General features: G+C 38.7%; 1 protein-coding gene across 4 annotated transcripts; it reads left to right on the top strand.

The window, feature by feature from the left end:
• The first annotated feature begins 1997 nt into the window (after positions 1–1997).
• LOC137273938 (uncharacterized) lies at positions 1998–22567 on the top strand. 4 transcript variants are annotated; one of them, XM_067806847.1, is made up of 11 exons: positions 1998–2086; positions 5438–5542; positions 9953–9978; positions 10459–10613; positions 12261–12434; positions 13226–13297; positions 13760–13852; positions 14859–14957; positions 16606–16848; positions 17667–17835; positions 19637–22567. In XM_067806847.1, the coding sequence occupies exons 2-11, from the start codon at positions 5471–5473 to the stop codon at positions 19794–19796; spliced, it is 1263 nt and encodes a 420-aa protein (XP_067662948.1). In that variant the 5' UTR covers positions 1998–2086; positions 5438–5470; the 3' UTR covers positions 19797–22567. The 4 variants fall into 4 exon arrangements, with proteins under 4 accessions (XP_067662948.1, XP_067662949.1, XP_067662950.1 ...); XM_067806848.1 differs by lacking the exon at positions 1998–2086 and adding an exon at positions 3937–4025 and having other exon boundaries at positions 19637–20887; XM_067806849.1 differs by lacking the exon at positions 1998–2086 and having other exon boundaries at positions 5422–5542; positions 19637–20887.
• Positions 22568–24316: the final 1749 nt, after the last annotated feature.

Genomic DNA, 24316 nt, shown 5'->3' with positions numbered 1-24316 from the left:
GCCATGGTGACGTGACGTCATGAACAATGCTATGACGTCACGTTTCTTCTCTGACGTTGCGATCCATGTGCGGAGACTGCGGTTATCCAGCCTGTGATTGAAAGTAATTTTTTAAAAAAATGTTCTTCAATTTGACGACTTCGGTAATAAACAGAACAATATATTCGAGCCTGTATCATACTTTGTTCAGGACACTCGTGTTGAAATATCTGAATATCCGTCGCACTGGCTCGGGAAATACGAACATTTAGGCAACTTGTGTGGTAAACATAGTATGACATGGGCACGAATACAATATCCTCTATATACGTTTATATCTACGACAGCAACTGCGCCAAGCTCTTTTGGAACCATGGGATGTCATAGGCTATCACTGTTATCACATGGTATCAACACCAGGCTCGGGGACTTCACGCACAGTAAGCCGTTTGGCTCAAAAGCGGACCAATGAATTGCAGTCTAGCTCGATAACAAATTACATTACATACTCAGTGAAACGCTGATCATAATCGGAACATCATACCAACTCTGTGGGATTTTTGCAGAATATTTTTTGCAATTCACTAGTTGTTACGAGGAAGGAATGCCGAGAACGGGGCAGCCAGGTGTGCGAGAAAGCATGGAGACAGCACAACACAGCGCAAGTTAATGAATGAATAATTTTCTCGGCACGTGTGCACGTGCTTCACGTGCTTCACGAATACCTGACTGTGTCTTTCTCTGCACTCCCTCCCTCGTAGTAAACTGTGTCATTATTTTAATGTCAGTTTGTGAAACAACTTTTTCATCATGAGGACAAAAATTCTGCAAAAACCTCACAGAGTTGGTATGATAATTTGATTATGATCAGCGTTTCATTGAGTATTTTATGTTTATTAGTTTTCGAGTTAGATTGCATTTCATCAGTCCACTTTGGGGCACACTCCGCGTGAGACTTCACGACTGTAGTGGATGACTGAGTCTTGTAAATGGCTCATGCCAAGTGTGAGTTTTAGTTTTACGCCGCTTTCAGCAATATTCCAGCAACACCAGAAATGGGATTCACAGATTTTACCATTGTAGGGAATTGATCCCAGGTCTTCCTTGTGACGAGGAGACGCTTTATCCATGAAGCTGTTCCCGTCCAGGTCAGTGAGGAAATGAAAGAGAATGTTCATTTATTGCTAATGTCAGTGAAACTAATTTCGGACATCTAAATAAATTTGTGCTATGCCAAACTTGACGACACCGTTTGATTATCCATCGTACTCCTAAGTTACCTTGATACATCAGAAGTGTACCTTTAAATTTGTGGACAAGTATCGTAAAAAGAAGGAACAAGACCCATAAAACCCTTGCCCATCGGTCATACTGTTAATGTACGGCGCGACGGGTAGCCCAGTAGTTAAAGCGATTGTTTGTCACGCCAAAAATCATGGTTCGATTCTACACATGGGTAGGCTTACATTATGTGAAGCCAGTTTTTCTCGGTCGGGATCAGGATGCGCCGTTTCGGGCGATACACAGGATTGGTTCTTAGGTTTGTAGGTTTGATTTAGGTCGATCAAATTAATAGCCGAGCCAGAATATCTTTTGAGGTAAACATAAATCAAAATACCCACCCCCACTCCCCCCACTAAAGACCATAATCAAATATGCAACATTGTGCCTTGTGTGGACGTATGGGTAAGCATTTTGTCTCTCTTTACTTAAAATAATCGAAATCACAGAATATTGGTTTAGCGTCGGTACGTCATACGCCGTTAGGTAAACAAAATATATAGTCACAAGTTGTTTAGTTTAAAGCGGCGACTCCCAACATCACCCGAGCCATTCAAACCGATACTGAAAGTTCATGGGGATCAGCTTGTGTGAAGCGTTGAGTAAATCAGAAACAGTTGGGAATATTTGGGGAATTACCTGTAAGTACAGACGATACGTAATAGTTATACTCCATACATGAACAAACCGAGTCCTCTTTATCATCATTATGTAACCTAGAGTGGAGTGAGGAGTTTGTCGTGAGTGTTTGTTGACGATGGTTTATGTGTGGATGTCTATATCAATTATACAAGACCGTGGCAGGCATCAGAAAGCATTCATTCAGGTACTGTATAGTTTTCTGAGAAACGTTTTGCCGAAGCTGCTGGAAAGGCGCGCTTCTCTTTCACACTGGCGGTCTGTAGCGCGTTCACACAAGCATACAATTGCTACATTCATGATTCACTATGCTGGACCTTTCAGTACCTAATTCTCCTAAGATTGTACGGATGCTTGTACCCAAACACGATCGTTTTTTTCATGTAGAGTAATTTTAGGGTTTTCATTAAAGGACTGGACTGAAAATTTATATGTTTGGCTTTATATGTTTGAGCATTACGTGTTTAACGGTACCTGAAAAACGTAATACGCATATAATGAAAAACGAGTTATCTCCCTTCGTATATTGTCTGCATATATTTTGTTCATAGAAGAAAATTCTGATTACTCTGTGTTTGCTCTACATGCATATGACATGTAAATGGCAACCAGTCCTATGTAGTATTTAGGTTGGAAATGAAAGCACTGATTATTTCTGCTGTGAGATGTTTTGTAAACGCCAATAGCTTTTGCAACTCAGAAACAAGACCTAATATGATAAAAGAAAAATCATATATCTTGTTGAATTTTTTACATAACAGATTTTCAAAACTGATTTAAGTTTATAAGAAAATAATAGCAATACTATACCACCTTTGTCATTTTTAGGGAATAGACTAATAAAAATGTAATAGATCTAAATATGTTAAATACAATACGAACCATCTGGATGACAGTATATGATTAAATTTTGCTAGTCTTGAAAGCCTGCATTGTGGACGGAAATGTGTGTTTACTTACTGAAAGACAATACTGTGTACTGGTTTCCTTAAAGATCACATGCAACATAAAAGACTACCTGAAATAGAGCCTCTCAATATACCTCTGAGCATTTGCTAAAATTCAAGTAACTTGTATGCAATAGACTAAATATGAATTGAGGTTTCACGTAAATATTTGGGTAATTTACACGAATACGCAGCTCATCTGTACCTCTGACCATGACATTTCTGTTGAGACTTCTCTTTAAAACTTCTAAATGAAGTAAGTCTAGATTTGTCAGATTTAGTTTGCCTGCCTGAAATCTTGAACCATGTTTTCTCTTTCTTTAGTCTGTCATACAGACCTTGAAACAAATATATCTGAGAAAGCCCACTCAGGTTTTGAATATGTGGCAAGACAAAGTCTAGATTACCACTGTTTTTTTCTGTTACAAATGTTGATTTCAGTGACTTGATATCAGTCAATGCTCTCTGCAAACCTCGAAATAAGCAAGTCTAGATTTTGCTTGGTTTCGGTTTTAATGTCCCATCTCACTGGAGCTCCTTTTCGTTTAAAACGGAGTAATTCTATTCTACCAAAGTTGTCATTTTTCAGGTTATACATTGGTCTAGAGGACAGTCTGACCTAAGAGTTATCAAGACATGTCTACAACAATGTCAGAAAATATTCCCTATTAATATCAAGTAATAGAATACAGAATACAATATTATTGTGGCTGGACCAAGATTACATGTATTTCAATAACTTCAACACTTACATAGAGAAAGAGGCCTGAGCTATAATTATGCAATGTTAAAATATCAAAGAAATTTAAAATCAAAACATACACCTTAAATACTGACAAAGTTAACATTTTTCCCAATTTGCCCTATCAATGCACTCCTGACACACAAATGAGTATGTTTATAAACAATTTTGTTGTTGTTTTGTATGATGGGCTGCTGACTGGAAAGCGGAAGTTGTTGAATTTCTCTTGTATTACGCATATGAGAAGATTCTATATTTAGCATCATGGGATACTCCAATGCCTGAACAATTGTTGTTTTGATGTCAAGATTAAATACGCAATAAGTTGGCCTAGTTAAACGTGTCTTTTCAATTTTGCAGTATGTACTTTCCTGTTATACATAGATTCTTTCAAGGAAAGTATATATGATTAGATATATGCAAAGTCTCATCTACAGGTAGGTAGAGCTCACCAGTGAAAGTATGTATTTGCATCGATGAAGAGACATGTTTGTTCAGGTAGTGAATTTGTTGAATGCAAGAATTGGGTCAGGAAATATTGTAGATGTTTTCTAGTCAACAGTGTTATGAACATTTTGTCTATTACCTTTATATGAATATGGTGAGTAGTTGACAGGTTTTGCGTGTATGTTGCTGTTTAGGAGTAGCTGAAGGCTTTTATAAATATGTATAAATGTTGAAGAGGAACAATTATTTTATGGACAGACAACTTCTTTATTGCAATGGATGTGACATGAAGATGTTGTCTGTCCTTAAAATATCTGTTCATCTGCATCATACCAGCTTCTTAATGCCGTTCAGAGGAGCTAACTGCCTCTCAAAGAAATGTGTGAATGTTTTCTGAGACTGTGATGTAGAATATTTAGCAATCATAAAACTGTTGATGTTGTTTGTGAGGTAGTAGGTGCTTTTTGACATGATAGTCTGAGTGTGAATGTATTTTGACTTATTCAACAAATATGTCACTGGGTCTGAAGATAAATAAGGTCACGATGACATACAGCCCCTTGATACCTCTGTGGGACCAGTTTATACACCATAGTCCATCCTGTCTGACAGCACACATGGCTTATTAGGGATACATTCTGCCCCAGGATTTTGTGATTTGCTGCCAGCAATGGGTAGAAGACTCACTGTAACACTGTTATGACTTGATTCACCTTGTCAACAAACATGGGTTTAATTATATATTCTGCTGGAGAAATTCAGGTTGTAATTCAGTCTGACTGAGGAGTGAGTTTGTTCTTTATGCTGATATTAGCAGTATACCAGCAATATCACAATTGTGGCAACCAGAAATGGGCTTCACACATTGTACCCATGTGGGGACTTGAACCCAGGCCTCTGGCGAGAATAGCAAGCAAGTGCTTTAAGCACTTGGCTACCACACTGCCCTCAATCTCTGACTTACACACTTGAACCTCCCAATATGTCTTACCTCATGTCGGTAAACATGGGGCACTAGAGACTGATTTTGCCCCAGATCATCCACTTGTGGTGTTAGATATAATGCCCACTCATGAGTTCCTCTTCTTGGTGAGCGGTGGGGTAGCCTGGTGGTTAAAGTGTTCGCTTGTCATGCCGAAGACACGGGTTGGATTACCCACCTGGGTACAATGTTTGAGGCCCATTTCTGGTGTCTCCCACTGTGGTGAATATTGCTAGAAGCGGCATACAACTGAACTCACTCACTTCTCCTCTTTACTTCCAGGCTACATGCCGAAGACACGGGTTGGATTACCCACAGGGGTACAATGTGTGAAGCCCATTTCTGGTGTCTCTCACTGTGGAGAATATTGCTAGAAGCAGCATACAACTGAACTCACTCACTCCTCCTCTTTACTTCCAGGCTACATGACGGTCCACGGGTATTCGTGGGACGATGAAGTGGACGTGGTTCCAGATGGCAGAGTTTTCTGGCATTATTATCCTGCTGCTGTTAAGTTTTGGAAAAGTAGTTATCTGTCTTACAAACGACAAAATGCTTATCACAGAAATGTCACTAATAAATTTATAAATAATGTTTACATACATTCTAACAGTGATGTGTTTGTTAATTCCATCTTGCAGTCTTTTCAGTTTTCAATGATTCAGTACTAGTTAATTTATTTTGATAAATAATGATTGAAACTAATGGAAAAAAAATCTAGGCATCTTTGTGATCATCACATCATATCAGCACAAGGACTATCTTCACGTTATTTTTAGATCATACACTTCATCAAGGTTCCAGTTATGAGATGTTATACAAGTTCTTAATCTTAGGGGGCAAGATGATTGTTATATACCAGGTACCTTAAGGAGGCAAGATGATTATTATATACCAGGTACCTTAGGGAGGCAAGATGATTATTATGTACCAAGTGCCTTAGGGGGCAAGATGATTGTTACATACCAGGTACCTTAGGGAGGCAAGATGATTGTTATATACCAGGTACCTTAGGGAGGCAAGATGATTATTATGTACCAAGTGCCTTAGGGGGCAAGATGATTGTTATATACCAGGTACCTTAGGGAGGCAAGATGATTGTTATATACCAAGTGCCTTAGGGGGCAAGATGATTGTTATATACCAGGTACCTTAGGGAGGCAAGATGATTGTTATATACCAAGTGCCTTAGGGGGCAAGATGATTGTTATATACCAGGTACCTTAGGGAGGCAAGATGATTGTTATATACCAAGTGCCTTAGGGAGGCAAGATGATTATTATGTACCAAGTGCCTTAGGGGGCAAGATGATTGTTATATACCAGGTACCTTAAGGAGGCAAGATGATTATTATGTACCAAGTGCCTTAGGGAGGCAAGATGATTGTTATATACCAGGTACCTTAAGGAGGCAAGATGATTGTTATATACCAGTTACCTTAGGGAGGCAAGATGATTATTATGTACCAAGTGCCTTAGGGGGCAAGATGATTGTTATATACCAGGTACCTTAAGGAGGCAAGATGATTGTTATAAACCAGTTACCTTAGGGAGGCAAGATGATTGTTATATACCAGTTACCTTAAAGAGGCAAGATGATTGTTATATACCAGTTACCTTAAAGAGGCAAGATGATTGTTATATACCAGTTACCTTAAGGAGGCAAGATGATTGTTATATACCAGGTACCTTAAGGAGGCAAGATGATTATTATGTACCAAGTGCCTTAGGGAGGCAAGATAATTGTTATATACCCGGTACCTTAGGGAGGCAAGATGATTATTATGTACCAAGTGCCTTAGGGAGGCAAGATGATTGTTATATACCAGTTACCTTAAGGAGGCAAGATGATTGTTATATACCAGTTACCTTAGGGAGGCAAGATGATTGTTATATACCAGTTACCTTAAAGAGGCAAGATGATTGTTATATACCAGTTACCTTAGGGAGGCAAGATGATTATTATGTACCAAGTGCCTTAGGGGGCAAGATGATTGTTATATACCAGGTACCTTAAGGAGGCAAGATGATTATTATGTACCAAGTGCCTTAGGGAGGCAAGATGATTGTTATATACCAGTTACCTTAAGGAGGCAAGATGATTATTATGTACCAAGTGCCTTAGGGGGCAAGATGATTGTTATATACCAGCTACCTTAAGGAGGCAAGATGATTATTATGTACCAAGTGCCTTAGGGAGGCAAGATGATTGTTATATACCAGTTACCTTAAGGAGGCAAGATGATTGTTATATACCAGTTACCTTAGGGAGGCAAGATGATTATTATGTACCAAGTGCCTTAGGGGGCAAGATGATTGTTATATACCAGGTACCTTAAGGAGGCAAGATGATTGTTATGTACCTGGTACCTTAGGGAGGCAAGATGATTGTTATATACCAGTTACCTTAAGGAGGCAAGATGATTGTTATATACCAGTTACCTTAGGGAGGCAAGATGATTGTTATATACCAGGTACCTTAAAGAGGCAAGATGATTGTTATATACCAGTTACCTTAGGGAGACAAGATGATTGTTACATACACAGTACCTTAGGGAGGCAAGATGATTGTTATATACCCGGTACCTTAGGGAGGCAAGATGATTGTTATGTACCAGGTGGCTTAGGGAGGCAAGATGATTATTATGTACCAGTTACCTTAGGGAGGCAAGATGATTGTTATATACCAGGTACCTTAGGGAGGCAAGATGATTGTTATATACCAGGTACCTTAGGGAGGCAAGATGATTATTATGTACCAAGTGCCTTAGGGGGCAAGATGATTGTTATATACCAGCTACCTTAAGGAGGCAAGATGATTGTTATATACCAGTTACCTTAGGGAGACAAGATGATTATTATGTACCAAGTGCCTTAGGGAGGCAAGATGATTGTTATATACCAGTTACCTTAGGGAGACAAGATGATTGTTACATACACAGTACCTTAGGGAGGCAAGATGATTGTTATATACCCGGTACCTTAGGGAGGCAAGATGATTGTTATGTACCAGGTGGCTTAGGGAGGCAAGATGATTATTATGTACCAAGTGCCTTAGGGGGCAAGATGATTGTTATATACCAGGTACCTTAAGGAGGCAAGATGATTGTTATATACCAGTTACCTTAGGGAGGCAAGATGATTGTTATATACCAGGTACCTTAAAGAAGCAAGATGATTGTTATATACCAGGTACCTTAGGGAGGCAAGATGATTGTTATATACCAGGTACCTTAGGGAGGCAAGATGATTATTATGTACCAAGTGCCTTAGGGGGCAAGATGATTGTTATATACCAGCTACCTTAAGGAGGGAAGATGATTGTTATATACCAGTTACCTTAAGGAGGCAAGATGATTATTATGTACCAAGTGCCTTAGGGAGGCAAGATGATTGTTATATACCAGTTACCTTAGGGAGGCAAGATGATTATTATGTACCAAGTGCCTTAGGGGGCAAGATGATTGTTATATACCAGGTACCTTAAGGAGGCAAGATGATTATTATGTACCAAGTGCCTTAGGGAGGCAAGATGATTGTTATATACCAGTTACCTTAAGGAGGCAAGATGATTGTTATATACCAGTTACCTTAGGGAGGCAAGATGATTATTATGTACCAAGTGCCTTAGGGGGCAAGATGATTGTTATATACCAGGTACCTTAAGGAGGCAAGATGATTGTTATGTACCTGGTACCTTAGGGAGGCAAGATGATTGTTATATACCAGTTACCTTAAGGAGGCAAGATGATTGTTATATACCAGTTACCTTAGGGAGGCAAGATGATTGTTATATACCAGGTACCTTAAAGAGGCAAGATGATTGTTATATACCAGTTACCTTAGGGAGACAAGATGATTGTTACATACACAGTACCTTAGGGAGGCAAGATGATTGTTATATACCCGGTACCTTAGGGAGGCAAGATGATTGTTATGTACCAGGTGGCTTAGGGAGGCAAGATGATTATTATGTACCAAGTGCCTTAGGGGGCAAGATGATTGTTATATACCAGGTACCTTAAGGAGGCAAGATGATTGTTATATACCAGGTACCTTAGGGAGGCAAGATGATTGTTATATACCAGGTACCTTAAAGAAGCAAGATGATTGTTATATACCAGGTACCTTAGGGAGGCAAGATGATTGTTATATACCAGGTACCTTAGGGAGGCAAGATGATTATTATGTACCAAGTGCCTTAGGGGGCAAGATGATTGTTATATACCAGCTACCTTAAGGAGGCAAGATGATTGTTATATACCAGTTACCTTAAGGAGGCAAGATGATTATTATGTACCAAGTGCCTTAGGGGGCAAGATGATTGTTATATACCAGGTACCTTAAGGAGGCAAGATGATTATTATGTACCAAGTGCCTTAGGGAGGCAAGATGATTGTTATATACCAGTTACCTTAAGGAGGCAAGATGATTGTTATATACCAGTTACCTTAAGGAGGCAAGATGATTGTTATATACCAGGTACCTTAAAGAGGCAAGATGATTGTTATATACCAGGTACCTTAAGGAGGCAAGATGATTGCTTTATACCAGTTACCTTAGGGAGGCAAGATGATTGTTATATACCAGTTACCTTAGGGAGGCAAGATGATTTTTATATACCTGTTACCTTAGGGAGGCAAGATGATTGTTACATACACGGTACCTTAGGGAGGCAAGATGATTGTTATATACCCGGTACCTTAGGGAGGCAAGATGATTGTTATGTACCTGGTACCTTAGGGAGGCAAGATGATTGTTATGTACCAGGTGCCTTAAGGAGGCAAGATGATTGTTATGTGCCAGGTATGTTAGGGAGGCAAGATGATTAAAATATTATAACCAGGCAACGTAGGGAGACACTTTGATCTGTTTAGATATTTTTTTTCCTGATTTCAACACATTATTTGACAACATGGTTTCTGTTATTTTGCAGATCGTTGAAGGACACTGTTCAAAATAGTAAGTAGGGAAACAGCATCTACCCTTGTATCAGGAGTTCAGTGTGGGCCAAAGTTTCTGACAAAGCTCTGTACAGCGTATAGTGTCACTTCAAGCAACATGCCTCTCCATTTGATGAATGTTATTGTTCATATTGAATTCTTCTGATTAATGGTTTATTAACAAGGTAGCCATAATGCATTATTTGTACTGCTACTATGTGTGACACCATCACATGAAGACCTACCAGATGAAACAACCTTACAACACCATACAGTCACCCACCTCACAACACCATCACACCCAGATAGGACACATGATAACATCATATGCACATCCACCTCAAAACACCATCACACTCAGACAGGGCACATGGCCAGATCATATGCGTAACCCAACATCACATCAGTGTCCAGGAATTGCACACTACACACATACAGACCATAGTTACCAGCTTAGGTTTAAGTATTGTCTACCTGCTGATGACTGGATGTTTTGCAGCATGTATGAAGTTCCTAATCGACCTGAGCTGTGTGGCATGTGTCATATCTGTCCTGACAATAAGGAGCAGAAACCTTACATTCAGCCAGGTTGTCATGAGCAGCTGCCCGATGGACGGAAAGTACATTGCAACAATATCGCCTTCAGCAAGCCAGGTAGGGCATGCAGGCAGTGTAAATAGCAAGTTAAAGACAGTCAGATGCCACATTATAACTATTCCTGTTAACTAAATCAAATTATTTTTGAAATCCTTGCAATGTTCACAGTTTTCTGCCTTAATGGAACCTAGTGAGCAAGCATCACTTGTAAACTGAAATACAAATACCATACCCTGAATGCTTAAATTTCGGATCTGAAACCAGAAAAGCGATCACAGCACTACGGTAACTGTGACTTCCATACCTTAACGTAGACTTAAGGCAGACTTAGTGCTAAGGTCATACCCAGATGACTGAGAATCCAAATGCATTTATATTCTTCCAATGATGACATAAACGCTACTTGTAATAGTTACTGTGATTATGTTCAGAATTAGTGAAAACACATCTCCTCAGAAACCTTACTTCTTGTTATGTTAGTTTGTGGTTATATCAAGTAGCTCAGGTTTATTTCTTAAATTGTATCATATAATTTAGATGAATTTGAAATGCAAAACAAAATCAATAGTAAACTGAGCTTGCAAAGATGAAGATGACATGAAGAGGAAATTGTTTAAAATCAACAAGTCTAATTTCTGGTCTATTTCATGCCATAACATTGTCTTGAAATTTTTTGCATGTGAAGCTCTCGGTTAAAACTGATCATCAGCATTCTGTGTTTGTCACAAGAGGTGACTAATGGGATGAGGTGGTTGGGCTCGCTGACTTGGTGTATGAGTAGATCAATGCTCATGATGTCGATCACTAGATTCTTTGAGACAGGCTTGATTCTTTACAAACCTCTGTCATATAGCTGGAATATTGCTGAGTGCATTGTTTAACAACAAATATTTGTCACATAAATATTATCATTGGTAAATATGTTTCTCAGTCTAAGTAAACTTAATATCAGTATTATTCATTACACTGAGTCTAACAAACCCTAGTTGGAGGTCCAGCTAAATGGACGAACGGATTTAACCAATCAGACAACAGCTACTGTTAAGGGTATGGCGGGACTTACAAAATTTCCCAGTTGCTGACACTGATCACTCAACAAACAAAAATGGTGAGATGGTTTCCATTAGCCAATGTTTGCACAAGCTGACTGTCCTTGAATTATTGACAAAAATGCTATTTTCAGTGACAGTTAACAGTGTTGTATAGTGCTCCGTGTGCATCACCCGGAAGCGACTGTATGTGAAATAGCATTCGGAATTGGTCGGGTTCAAACATTTTTTAGGTAAAAGTTCAAAAGGTGTGTGCGAATATCTACTTTCACGATTTTGTATGCTCTGTTCTGATTAGTCAGTTTCACTGGTTACCTGAAGCAGCCTCCTCAGGAATGGAAATAATTCTTGAATTGCTAATGTACCCCGGCACAGTGGCACTTGTAAAGTCACTTGCCCTGATAATTTTTCCACTATTCTAGCTGATTTTCCTGTTGATTATTTAATAAACAACATAATTAACAATGGAACGTTCTCTGGACACCGGTACAGCGTGATATACAAATTAGCTTGTCCGACAGAAAGAACCACTAGACTGGGACGTTGATCAATGGGTTATTTCCACCCCTGCTCCTACTAGGGTTTGCTAGACTCAGTAGAGGAATGTTACAAATAATTCTGAGACTAAGTTCATTTAGACTAATATATTTCTCAGCATGTGTAGAGTGGAAGCCAGAGATCGGTAGTCTCAAGTGCAGTGATAACAACACTGTGTACAGTACCTGCTCATTGCGATGTCCTCGGGGGTACAAGCCAACTGTGTCACATAACATTACCTGTCTGGCAGATCCACACATACACTGGAGTCAACTGTTTCCCTTCTGTCAGAGTGAGTGTAAACCCTCTGTACCGATAACATACCTGTCTCAGTAGATACCAACATTACCTGTCAAATATTGCCCTTCTGTCAGAGTGAGTATAAACCCTCTTTACAGACAATATTACCTGGTTCAAGTAAATCCACACATAGAGAGAATTAAAAAAGAAAATCAATTAGAAGAATCTTTCTTATGACAATCATTATCCCCCACAACTCATTTTGAAGGGGTTATTGAAATATGCTCTGTCCATGAGTCCATGCATTTGTGCACTTTCATTTTTTTCCGGAGCAGAACTTTTGGACTGTTCAATATTTCTTCACCACACTTGGCACATTGGTCTGGTGGTGTCCTAGTGCTTTTTGGTAGTTTTGAATGTCTGAATAGGGTACTTCTTTTGCATTTCCATGACAACAAGTTTGACTTTGACTTCTCTTGGTGGTTGTGCTATTTTCTGAAGTTGAACTTTAAAACTGTACAGTATTTCTTCACATAGGTTGGCACATAGACTGTGGTTTGGTTTGAGCTGGTGCCTGTTGGTAGTTTGGGATTTCTAAATAAAATATGTTTTGCATTTCCATGGCAACACATTTGGCTTTGAGTGAATTTGGTGGTAGTACTTCTGGAGCAAGAAAGCTTAAATGTAACTCAAAAACTTCAAAACCTTTCAGTGATTTCCTTCCACTTTGCTTTTGGTATCCCAAAACATTTGTCATAATCATAACTAGTTGACATATTCATGACAAGTGGTTTGCCATGTCAGGGGATATTGATGACTTTGTCCTCATGTTTCAAATTTCAGACAAAAGACAATCACAGCAGGAGAAAAAGTACAGACATAAAGTTTTGAGTGCCGTGGCCATGTTCTTTATGGGTGAGTATTAGTTTCTGTTCAATTGTGGCTATGAAGTAATTATCTTAACTATCAGCTGAATGTCAATCCAGTGGATGCCTGTAGATGTAAATTAGAAAGCCTTTTCCCGCATGAATCCAAATGATCATCAGTCTCAAACGTTATGATCTGTGCAAACAATATGGTGCAATGGTGCGATTATTAACTCCTCTGGTGTTCTCATCAGATTTGTTATCATGGATACCATGATATTTATTGGGCCATCAAAAAATCAATAGGATCATGACGTCAGTTTGAAGAATGGGAGAGTACTATAGAAATATTTATAAATGCAAACGTAAGTCTACTTACATTATATTTCATGACCTGATCTAGTCCAGGGTTTGTTTCATATTTTACAAATTCCCTGATGTGTGTTATGTAGATGTGGTTTTCACGTTCTACTTCCGGTGATTGATTCTGATGTCTAACTATATTCCTCAGCGGTGTTATTTCTGCTTGGTCCATGGTGTATCCTCATCTGTCTCATTAACTGGAACAAGAAACAAGAGCAACGAAGTCTGCTGACGGAACAAGGTATGACTTGTCCAAGTGACATTGAAAAAAATACCAGGAGTGACTATTAGGGTGGAAACAATTATTCCAAAAGTGATAGTCTGTTACAACCAACTATTGTAATACTAGTTTCAATGATGTAACCTTGGTAACAATAAAAACATTATATAGAAAACAAACTATTGCAATGCTATTGTAATATTATTTTTCTCCTTGAAGTGTCTCATTTGTAATCATTTCCCAAATGAATGTATAGTATTTATGAAATAAAAATAAGCAAATATAGTTTCAGTCTCTTTTGATTACAGACAAGAAACTTGAAACCGAGATCAAGTATGTTAAAGAGGTAACAGGGGCAGATAACACTAAATCCAAATGAACGTTTATGGTCCTTCCTGTAATTTAAGTGTTCTTTTCTGCCATCAATTGATTGCTAGTGACTCAAAAATTGCAGTTCACAGTTAGTTTGATGCACCATTACATCTCTACACAATATGTTCTGAAAGGTATGTTTCTAAGTTCAGACTTACCAGATACAGGCGCCTACTATAAAAGTTATATGACCCCCATAACGAGTGTTTATAAGTTTGACTTTGGGCAATGAGATGCTTTTCATTCTAAATGACATTTTTCTATTCATATGGCAAGGTATTTAGGAAAGATAGAACAGGTCAATATGTTTATTTACAACTCTGGCCAGATGATTTTCTTGGTTCGCAATCACAGTATGGACAAGTACATAAATTTTAACAGGTGATTGAGAGCCAACTGGAACAGGACAATAAATGCTTCATTTCATAACCTTCTAAAAGATTTCCCCAATTTCATATTTCTGTATTTACGTAATGGAATTAACACATAACACATAACACAACAGATTTGTAATATGAAAGACTTTGTTGGTTACAAGCACTTTTGAAGAATATAGATATAGATCAAGCCTTATCAGTTATAATATTCATGTGACAAAGTAGTTTCTCACCAGGCTGCTTGTTTTGCTTATTTGTAATCCTACAATTGATTCCAGCTGCAAAGAATCCCAGAAGTCGAGTAGTGATGAAGCTGATTAATGCAGAGCACAGCCAAAGATGCTATGTCCTTCGAAACAAGTGGGTGGCAAAAGATGGTATGTTCACCAAAACTGTTTGTTTGTTTGTGGTTTTAACACCACATTCTAAATGGTTGCAGTCTGAAGAAATTCAAGTTTGGATTAGTCAATCCAATGACTGGGGTACGATGACATATGTCAACCACGTCAGAGAACCTGACGTTCTCCTAGTAATCTCTCATGAAATTTAGCATAGGTTACTTAAGACCAATTCTAGCCTGGATCTGAGATGAGGATGTATTTATAAATTTTCACCTTAAAAAGCTTTTTTTCACACTGACCTCACAATTCCACATTATATTGTACTGTAATGTAGAATATAACACACACTCAGATTATAGTCTTGCTTATTCATGAGGACATTTACTGTGTCAAATATGGCATGAGATCTGATCATTACCATCCTGGCAGGAAGCACTCTGACAGTGTTTGCCAAGTACCAGATAATACGACTTCCTGTTCACGCTGAATGTCACCATCAGTCTATGTCATCTACATCTGCATCTACATCTAAAAGAGAGACGCTGCACTTCTCGGTCTTGCCCAGTTCTAGACCATTTTTAGTCATGTTTGCACATTGTTTGCACTCAGAATTGTTCATAGCTTAAAATCATAATGGTTTGGTTGGTGGTTTTGTTGAAAGAAAGCAAAATTAATGTTTTGAAAGTTTCGTACAAATCTGTTCTGAACTAACCACTAGAATTACGTGGGTAGACTTTCAGGATGGCAAGCGACAGCAGTCATATTTGTTCAGCAGACAATGTAGGTGAAAATAGAAGAGGTTTGGTATAGAAGAGTACTGTAAATGAATGGACTGTTTTGGGGTGATTTAGACTTCTACATTTGGAAACTTCATGCAATGAAACATTGTTGTGAGAAACTAAAAATGAAATTATGATTATAGTTATGGTAAAATAGTGGGGTTGTGGGCTTAAGAGATGCCTTCTATCCCATGCTTATCACGGAGAGATAGTCATGTGGTGAAAATATTTGACCTTGCTGGACAGAATCATTGCTGTGGTGAATGAGGAGTTTGCTCAGGATTTCGGGGTGATGGCATGTTTCATATTTCTTAGTTATTTTAGAAAGGTGCTGCTAGTACTCCAGACCTATATTCTTACACTGAAACCCAAGGACATAATTATGATAACAATAATATACAAAATTAATATAGTGCTTCATATGGTTTAGAAACTAACACACTCTAAGGCACTACAGAAAGAGTCGCAAGTGCTACTGATTGCAGTCTGATTTAAGGAGATGGGTTTTATGCTCTTCTTATATTTAAAGTTGTGTTAAAATTTGTCAGGGTAGATTGTAGATCATTCCTCAGGGTTGCTGGAATCTTATTGAAGCATTTGTCACCATCATTATCAGTTTGTGCTTCAGGCATAGTGATCACAGATGCAGATTGTGATCGAAGAGATGCCTGGCAATTTTTTTATTGGTTTGTTTGGGGTCAGTGTCCTCACACAAATCCCAACAGTACTGGGTTAGTGGGCACCTACCCAGAACGATAATGGAGTAATTTACCATGGGTTCCTCCAGGATCTTGCTCATAATCCCCAAGTGCAGACCTATTGAGCGGACTTTACTTTGTTTAAACAAGCACACTGGAGAAACAAAAGTCAAATACACTTCAGAACATTTCCTCAATGTCCTACAGGTACTAATGTCACAATCTCCGCCACACCCAAGGAGGAAGCTTTAGCAGTAACGGCCTTGACAGTGGAGAAGATAGGATCAAACAGTGCCATCTACATGGCTCCCCAGTCAGCACCAAGTCAGATCATTCTGCACAACGTGTCAACACAGCACCCGGGGCGGTACAACTGGATTGCTGACCTCAGCGATGGTACTTCGGAGTGTGGAGTTTTCTTCCTAGAGGTGAAACTGTCGGCATTATCAGGTGAACTTTTTGAGCGATGACTGATTGAATTTAATTATGTAGGAACTCGTGAAAGACAATATTTTGGTTGTTACAGATGACTATAGTAACAATTTTATGGTTAAAAATCTTGAAGATGTTAGAATTGGCAGAATGGGCTCCACATTCCAAATGGTAGAGGGATGTCAGATTAGAGTTAGTTTCTTATATGATATCATACATGTACAAATTCTGGACAAATAGTAATATTGGTTTACAGGGGATGTCGGTTTAGAGGAGTCTGCTGTATTTGTTTGTTGTCTAACATGCTGCTCAGCAATTTTCTAGCAATTTTCTAGCTATATGCATGCAGCCTGTAGGTAATTCAGTCTAAATCAGCCAGTCAAGGGACAGATACAATTAGCAATATAATGATCCATGCTGTTATCTGCAATATTCTAGCTATACACTGTTGGTCTGTAAATAGTCAAGTCTGCACTCTCCAGCGATTAACACCTAATGAGCATCAATCGACGCAACTATGAAGACATACACCAGCAATTCTTGTTTTGTTGATTATTATGAACATGAACTGATAAGTGTCTTGTAGAAATAATTGACTGTGTTGAATACAAGCACATGCATTATGTGTGTACATTTTTATAAATGTTACATAATTCACCTGAAAATTATTGATATACCGTATTTCCTCTAAGACGCTTATTAGAGGCGCTGATGTGGCTGTCTTTAATCACTGCTTACAAACAAGGTACACTTTACTTCAGTGCTTGATGTTAATCTTTTTATTGAAATTATTTAAATGAAGAGAAGGTAAGCTACAGATCCTGCTGCTCTTTCAGGCCTTTCTAGACAAGGAACTGGGTTTGGGAGGCTCATGAAAAATCGCAGTGACATCCAGCGTTTGTGTGTCTTGTTTGATCAGGAGGAAGTCCCGAGGGTCATTTCTTGGCGTGATATAGCCATGTCCCCACTCCTCAACTATGACTTGCAGCAGATCAATCATGATGAGTAGGTGCACTTGCTTTGAATTATTGTTTGTTTGATTGTTTGTGTATTTGTTTGTTTGCTGGTTGGTTGGTTCATTGTGAAATTCCATACTGAACAATATTTCAGGTATGGTCTATACATATCCTGTCTGGACCGGACAATCTAGTGATTGACAGCACAATTATCTTTTAACTGAGATATAAATGCACGCATCAATCAAGTCATTACCTCTGGCAACTCGACCCTTCTTAGTGGACTCATGCATCCACCAATGTTGACACCATTTATGACCAAGAGTTTCTAACATAGAGAGGGGTACAAATACCAGTTGCCAAAGGACACTAACATAAATCAACAACATTAACTGGAAGGTGTTAGAACCATTGCACAAACATAGAAATATTAGACCAACACTTAATCTCTGAATTTACATTATTTCTGCTAGTGTGGGATTGGAAGTAGGTGGGTACAGCGTTTGCAATACTTTAATTTGCCAGGTGGACATGAGGGCCTGCTGTTGCCTGCAAGCTATAAAATCTACATTCCCAGAATGAAATCTGCATGCCCACTTTGTTAAATTGAAACCAATAAAAACAGAATAGACTTCACTGAACACAGTTTCACACTTTTTCTACACAATAAGTTAGCGAAGTCTATGGCACACAGAGACGTTATTATTTGTTAAAGACTGGTGAAATGCCAGGAGGTGAACCTGTAAGTTATCGTAACATGATGGATAATCCAAATGTTAATAAAGAAAAATAAAGATAACAGTTAAGGGAAGAGATTCCAGTTTTTCAAAGAAAGACAGATAATTACTGAAGGCCACAAGGACCTGCAAATAGTTGAAATATCAGTCCTGATACAATAACAAACGGTCTTGGCCTCTGAGCCAGCAATTATTTTGAATGCTGTGTGGGCATTTCTTAGACAATGCTTAGCTTCTGTATGTATATAATTTTGATAGAAACTGGCTTTTGCTTGGTCAGATACCATAGGAAGGACATCCATTTTGTATACAGTGATATCCAGACACATTTAAAAATCACTTCCAAATCAGTATGGTCATTCAGTGTCAGATAGGCCTATTTATCACCACCAATACCCTGGTGGTTGGTCATTAATTAGCAGACCTTGTCTTTTGTCAAAACATGTGGACACTTCTGCTTCACTTCACACAGTCAGCAGTAGATCAAGGCTTTGTGGGGATAAGTGAGTCAATTTTGTGTTGACTTGTCAGGTTTGTTTGTAAAATTTAAAGTCTGGAAACAGAGTTAGTGAGTTTATTTTTATGTCGCACTCAGCCATATTCCAGCTATATGGTTGCAATCTGTAAATAATCGAGTCTTGACTAGAAAATCCAGTGATCAACAACATAAGCATCAGTCTCTGCAGTTGGGAACCAAAGACATGTGTCAACCAAGTCAGCAAGTCTGACCACCTGATCCCATTAGTCACCTCTTACAACAGGCAAAGTTGCCTTTTATGCCATCATGGGTTGATGAAGGCCTATTCTACCCCGGGTCCTTCACTTGTCTCTGGAAACAGAAACTGAAAATCTGTTACAGTCACTTTATAGCATAAGAGATTGTTTTTTAGGAGAATTGACCTGAAGGTGAGGTTTCTGGATATTTTGGGGCCGGCAAACCAGGGTCTCATTGTTATTTGTTTGTAATCAGACCCTTATTCTCATGTACATCTCTCAAGGATATTTAGTTAGGTTGGAAGGGTGTTATCTTTATTTTAGAAATGACAGTATAAGGCATGTCAGTTGTGTTACAGTCTTATATTATATCAGTATTTTGTATACTTTCCTCTGCAGGTACCATCTGAAGGGTAAACCCTGGATGAAGGGTCCCACAATGAATGTGTTGACACTTCTGCACCAGAAGGGCACGACCATTGCAAGTCTGACAGAGTTCTTGAAAGATCATATGATTCCAACCAGTGAACCTCTCCAAATACTGAATAAGTACTTATGACTAATACTTGACAGTCTCTAGACAAGTTGTAAATTATTACCACACTTTTAGCATGGAGTGTTATCAAAATGTTATCACAAAGTCTTTTAAACAGTGTGAGTAGTCTGACTGCAAACCAGGCCAAAACTAATAATACACTCTAATTACACCTAGTATGTAACACAAGTTCTGACAGGACGGTGCTATAAATCGTCAGCATATGAGGGGGTATAGAAAAGTTCTAATTATCACCAAGACATGTTCAGGGATTTCTTGTCCTAAAGACTTTACGTAGTCATCAACCAGAGTGACACATTTCTCCCAACATTTCTTGGCCTTGTGCAGACCGCTTGAATAGACCCCCTAATTTCATGGAAAACCAACACTCCGCCTCTTCAATGATCCCATTGGTTCATCCTCTTAACGGAGTCGACTTCTTGGTTCACCTGTCAGGCACAGGTAGCTCGTTTGGAAATTCCTTTTCCATCTCACAGCAGTATCATAAGATGGGTTATTTTCACCATAACCAGATTTCATCTCCTCTTGATTCTGTGGGGCAGTCCAACCCGTCAAGTGCAAAAACTTTGATAGCACTTCACAACTCAATCTCCTGCAAGATTGGGGTAACTTGTGTTCAGCATCAACTTACACAAGACTGAAAAAAGTGATATAAATATTTTCGGGTCCATTAAATAGATAAGGGTCACTGATGTCACCTTACAATTTTCAACATAATTTCTCAATAAATGGAGATAATTAGAATTTTTTATATCCCCTCGTATACAGTTGACATGTGAAAAACGATTCACCAAAACCTTTGAATGTATCCATACACTATTGGGATAGCACTGTTTTTCATGGCTGTTGACACAATACTGTTAGATCATGGAACAAGATTAATCACATCATTATGTGACGTCATGTGACAACAGAACTATTAATGGATGATGGTGAAGCAATCAGTCTACCATTATCATTTTCAGCACTCATTTCTGATAACTAGAGGGTGGTTTCATGATAATTTCATCCATTGTAGCAATAACACTATGATTTATTCACTAGTGTAAGATTTAGTCAGTGTCATATGACAAACGATTTGACATTAGAAAAAAGAACTACTTCTTTTGGCAGTCGTGAAAGTTCAAGAAGTGATATGATTAACCTTTGATTTTGCATCTTGAATGGGGAAAACTGTTCTGTGTTTGAAATGGTGACGTATACCGATGGTTATATAGCCACAAATATACTACCGACAAGAAATAAGGGAACTAATGAAATAATAGCGAATTTGAAACTGCTTTAAATGTCCACTAAATCAATTTTAGGCGTCAAGTTCAATATCTGGTGTGTCCACCATGTTGGGCAACACATTCACGGCACCTTGATGGCATGCTGTTAATCAGTTTCCGGATGGTTGCCCGTGGTATTGCCCGCCATTCCTCTTGGAGAGCTGCACCAAGCTGGGCCAGGTTGGCGGGTCCTGGGTCCCTGGCGTACACCCTTCGACCAAGAACATCTCAGAGATGTTCAACTGGGGACAGGTCTGGGGACTTAGAGGGCCAGTCCAATGTCTGGATACCTTCTTGTCGGAGATAAGCGGAGACAGTTCGGGCCCGATGTGGTCTGGCATTATCATCTTGGAATACAAAATTTCGGCCGATAACTCTAGCCATTGGAGCCACAACAGGACGCAATATTTGGTCAACGTATCGCTGACCAGTCATGGCTCCGTTAATGATGACCAAATCTGATCGTCTGTCATGTGTAATCCCACCCCAAACCATGACACTACCATGGTCAAGAATTGCTGCCCTGGCATATCGCTCCCCGCTCCGACACCAACAACGTTTTCTGCCATCTGTGAATCGTAGGCAAAACCTTGACTCATCAGAGAACATGGTGTAACGCCAGTGGCGCATAGCCCGTCCCATAGCCCATGCCAATCTTTGGCGCTTATGGTGAGCTGAAAGGGTGACACCCTTAAAAGGCCGTCTTGCTTTCAGATGAGCTTGATAGAGTCGGTTTTTAATGGTTGAGGTTGAAATGTGTCTTCCAGTGAGTGTGTGGAATTCTCTATTGATGGCAGGGGCCGATTTAAACCTATCGCTTAGAGCAATTAACGTAATGAGACGATCCTGTCGTGGTGTCGTTGATTTTGGTCTACCACGCCCAGGTCTCGTTGCACCCCCACCCGTTTGACGGTACTTATCCCACAGGCGTGAAATTACACTTTTTGATTTACCCATCTGCCGGGCAACTTCACATAATGATGTCCCCACCTCTATCATCCCCACAATTCTCCATTTTGTTGCTTCACCGAGATACTGCCTTGGAGGCATTTCTGTAAGTAAGTGTCAATCTCTAATGCATTCGTGATTGCAACTTCTCAAGTACATTTACAGGAGTTAACTTCTGTATGCACGTGTAGCACATGCTGGGCATGCATTATGCGAAATTCCATTGTCATTGGATGTTGCGTTTGGGAGATATGCCACGATAACGGACCCTGTCACAGTCAAAGTCATCTACATTCAATTTCTTGGTTCCCTTATTTTCACATTATTGTAACATTATAACTAAATAATAACAGCTATATAACCATTGGTATGCGTCAACATTTTATCAAACAAAGAATATATTAGTTATCCCCATTCTAATTCAAATCGTGTTATGTTGTTTTTTATGAAGGAAAATCATTATTTAAACCAGGGCAAAGTCCTTCTAGATCAAGGTTTATCATATTACTTCTTGACCTCTGGTCTCTACAAAATCATGACTTTTATCAAAAAAAATGTTTGTGTGTTTCAAATGGAAGAAGCTGCCTCTTACTAGTCCTTGTCATTAAGTGTAACGGTACCCAGAGTGTTCAATTAATAGTGACAATATTGAAGCAACTTATTATTTTATTGCCATTTGAACTGCCATAAGTGTGTATTGTGAGATAAATCTAGAGTAAATAAGATCTGATTCGTCATTACATGTTGGTGCATATTTTTCATATAGCCATGGTGTGTTTCATTCTAACATGTATTTGATGTGATTCAGCATTGTTAAAAGGATGTGCCTTTTGGATATTCTTGAGATGACAAGAGTTAATTCCTTTCCTTTAATGGCCTTTGTCCATACTTCTGTGTGAAAGCAGATGTGGCAGAGAGACAATGGTTTAAGAACTTCCACTATGTGTTGAAGGAGCTTTACTGCTGACTAGAAAATACCAACAATGGAGCTTTGCAAGCTGTCACAAGGACAATCTGATTATCAGTTTTATAACTGTCAGGGAGTTGTGTATGTAATTGTCTTGTTGTGACAGCCTTATGAAACGGTAATGGAAAGAGCATTTTACAGAAAGTTTAAAAACTAAATCTATTTAATGTTTTATCATACTCTTCATGTTAAAAGAGCTCTATTCCCCAGTTTGTTGTTTCAGTTTGTGCAAATCTGTGCAATGTTATGTCATAGAAAGATGATGATGATGATGATGATGATGATGATGATGATGATGATGGTATATTGTCGTACTTGCCACTGATATTCTTTGTAGGAATCTAAATTACTTATTGTAACATCAAAAATTACTTTATGCTTGGGATTATTTGACAAATAAGATCATTTTTGAAGTGAACATTGACCTTCAGATTGTATCACCCATAAGAAAATGCAGTGACATTAAACTCACATCTTTAGCTTTGACACTCGGAGTGGGAAGATCTGATCTCACAGATGCATCAATGGAGCTTCTGACAGCTGACAGTTGTGAAGTTGTACAGCCAGTCAGTGTTGAGTGAGCGAGGAATTCCTGCAAATATATCTAATTTCTATGTGTCAATGACTGTAATGAATGATGTCTTAATGCAAACACTGCCATGGGGTGTTCATGCAAGGTTATTTGGCAGTTTCTCTTTGCCAAGGGCTTAAGAAAGGTGACTTCTTTTTGCTTTCAGAACCCACCGATATTTGCACAAAAGTATTGAATAAGAGCAAAAGATTGGATTTTGTGAAACTGAAGAAAGTGAAAAAAATGAAATCTAAAACTACTGAATCAACTAACGGTAGACTTATGTACTCAACTGAAAGTCATTGTGCTGACAATTTGTTTCAGTTGCTCATAGCTATAGTGTCTTATGGGACATCTCATTGTATTGATGTATAAATATCACTCTGTATTGAGTTATTTAAAACATATATGGACTTTCATCCAACATCAAGCTGAGCCGCTGTGATAAATTCTCATTCTCAAGTATATCATTCACCCTGTTTCGCAAGTAATGGCTTGTAAGAAACACAAATTAAGGAGTGTACATAATTTACGACTGGGTTGGGGGTGATATTGATTTCATGGTGCAGCATGTACAGTGTGAATGCCAGAGTTGTATTTGGTTGTATGGAACACAATCCTCAGCTCTGGTTGATTCAAAGGATTGATGAACAATGTTTTATCCATCCCACAGGAATCTTTGGTGTATAAGGATTAGAACTGTTACTGTCTCAGGCTTTACATTTGTTGAAGCAATCTTTTTTAATGTTTTCAATGTATGCTAATG

Source organism: Haliotis asinina, chromosome 2, assembly GCF_037392515.1.
Source record: "Haliotis asinina isolate JCU_RB_2024 chromosome 2, JCU_Hal_asi_v2, whole genome shotgun sequence".
Taxonomy (NCBI): domain Eukaryota; kingdom Metazoa; phylum Mollusca; class Gastropoda; order Lepetellida; family Haliotidae; genus Haliotis; species Haliotis asinina.
This window is presented reverse-complemented; position numbering and strand designations above follow the sequence as displayed.

What these genes read in the sequence shown, in the direction of transcription:
- LOC137273938 (XM_067806846.1), top strand. Translation starts at nt 10,193, where the DNA reads ATGAAGACCTACCAGATGAAACAACCTTACAACACCATACAGTCACCC. An exon ending in ACTGTTTCCCTTCTGTCAGA is followed by an intron (nt 12,435 to 13,225) that starts GTGAGTGTAAAC and finishes TTCAAATTTCAG; the next exon opens with ACAAAAGACAATCACAGCAG. An exon ending in AAGTCTGCTGACGGAACAAG is followed by an intron (nt 13,853 to 14,858) that starts GTATGACTTGTC and finishes AATTGATTCCAG; the next exon opens with CTGCAAAGAATCCCAGAAGT.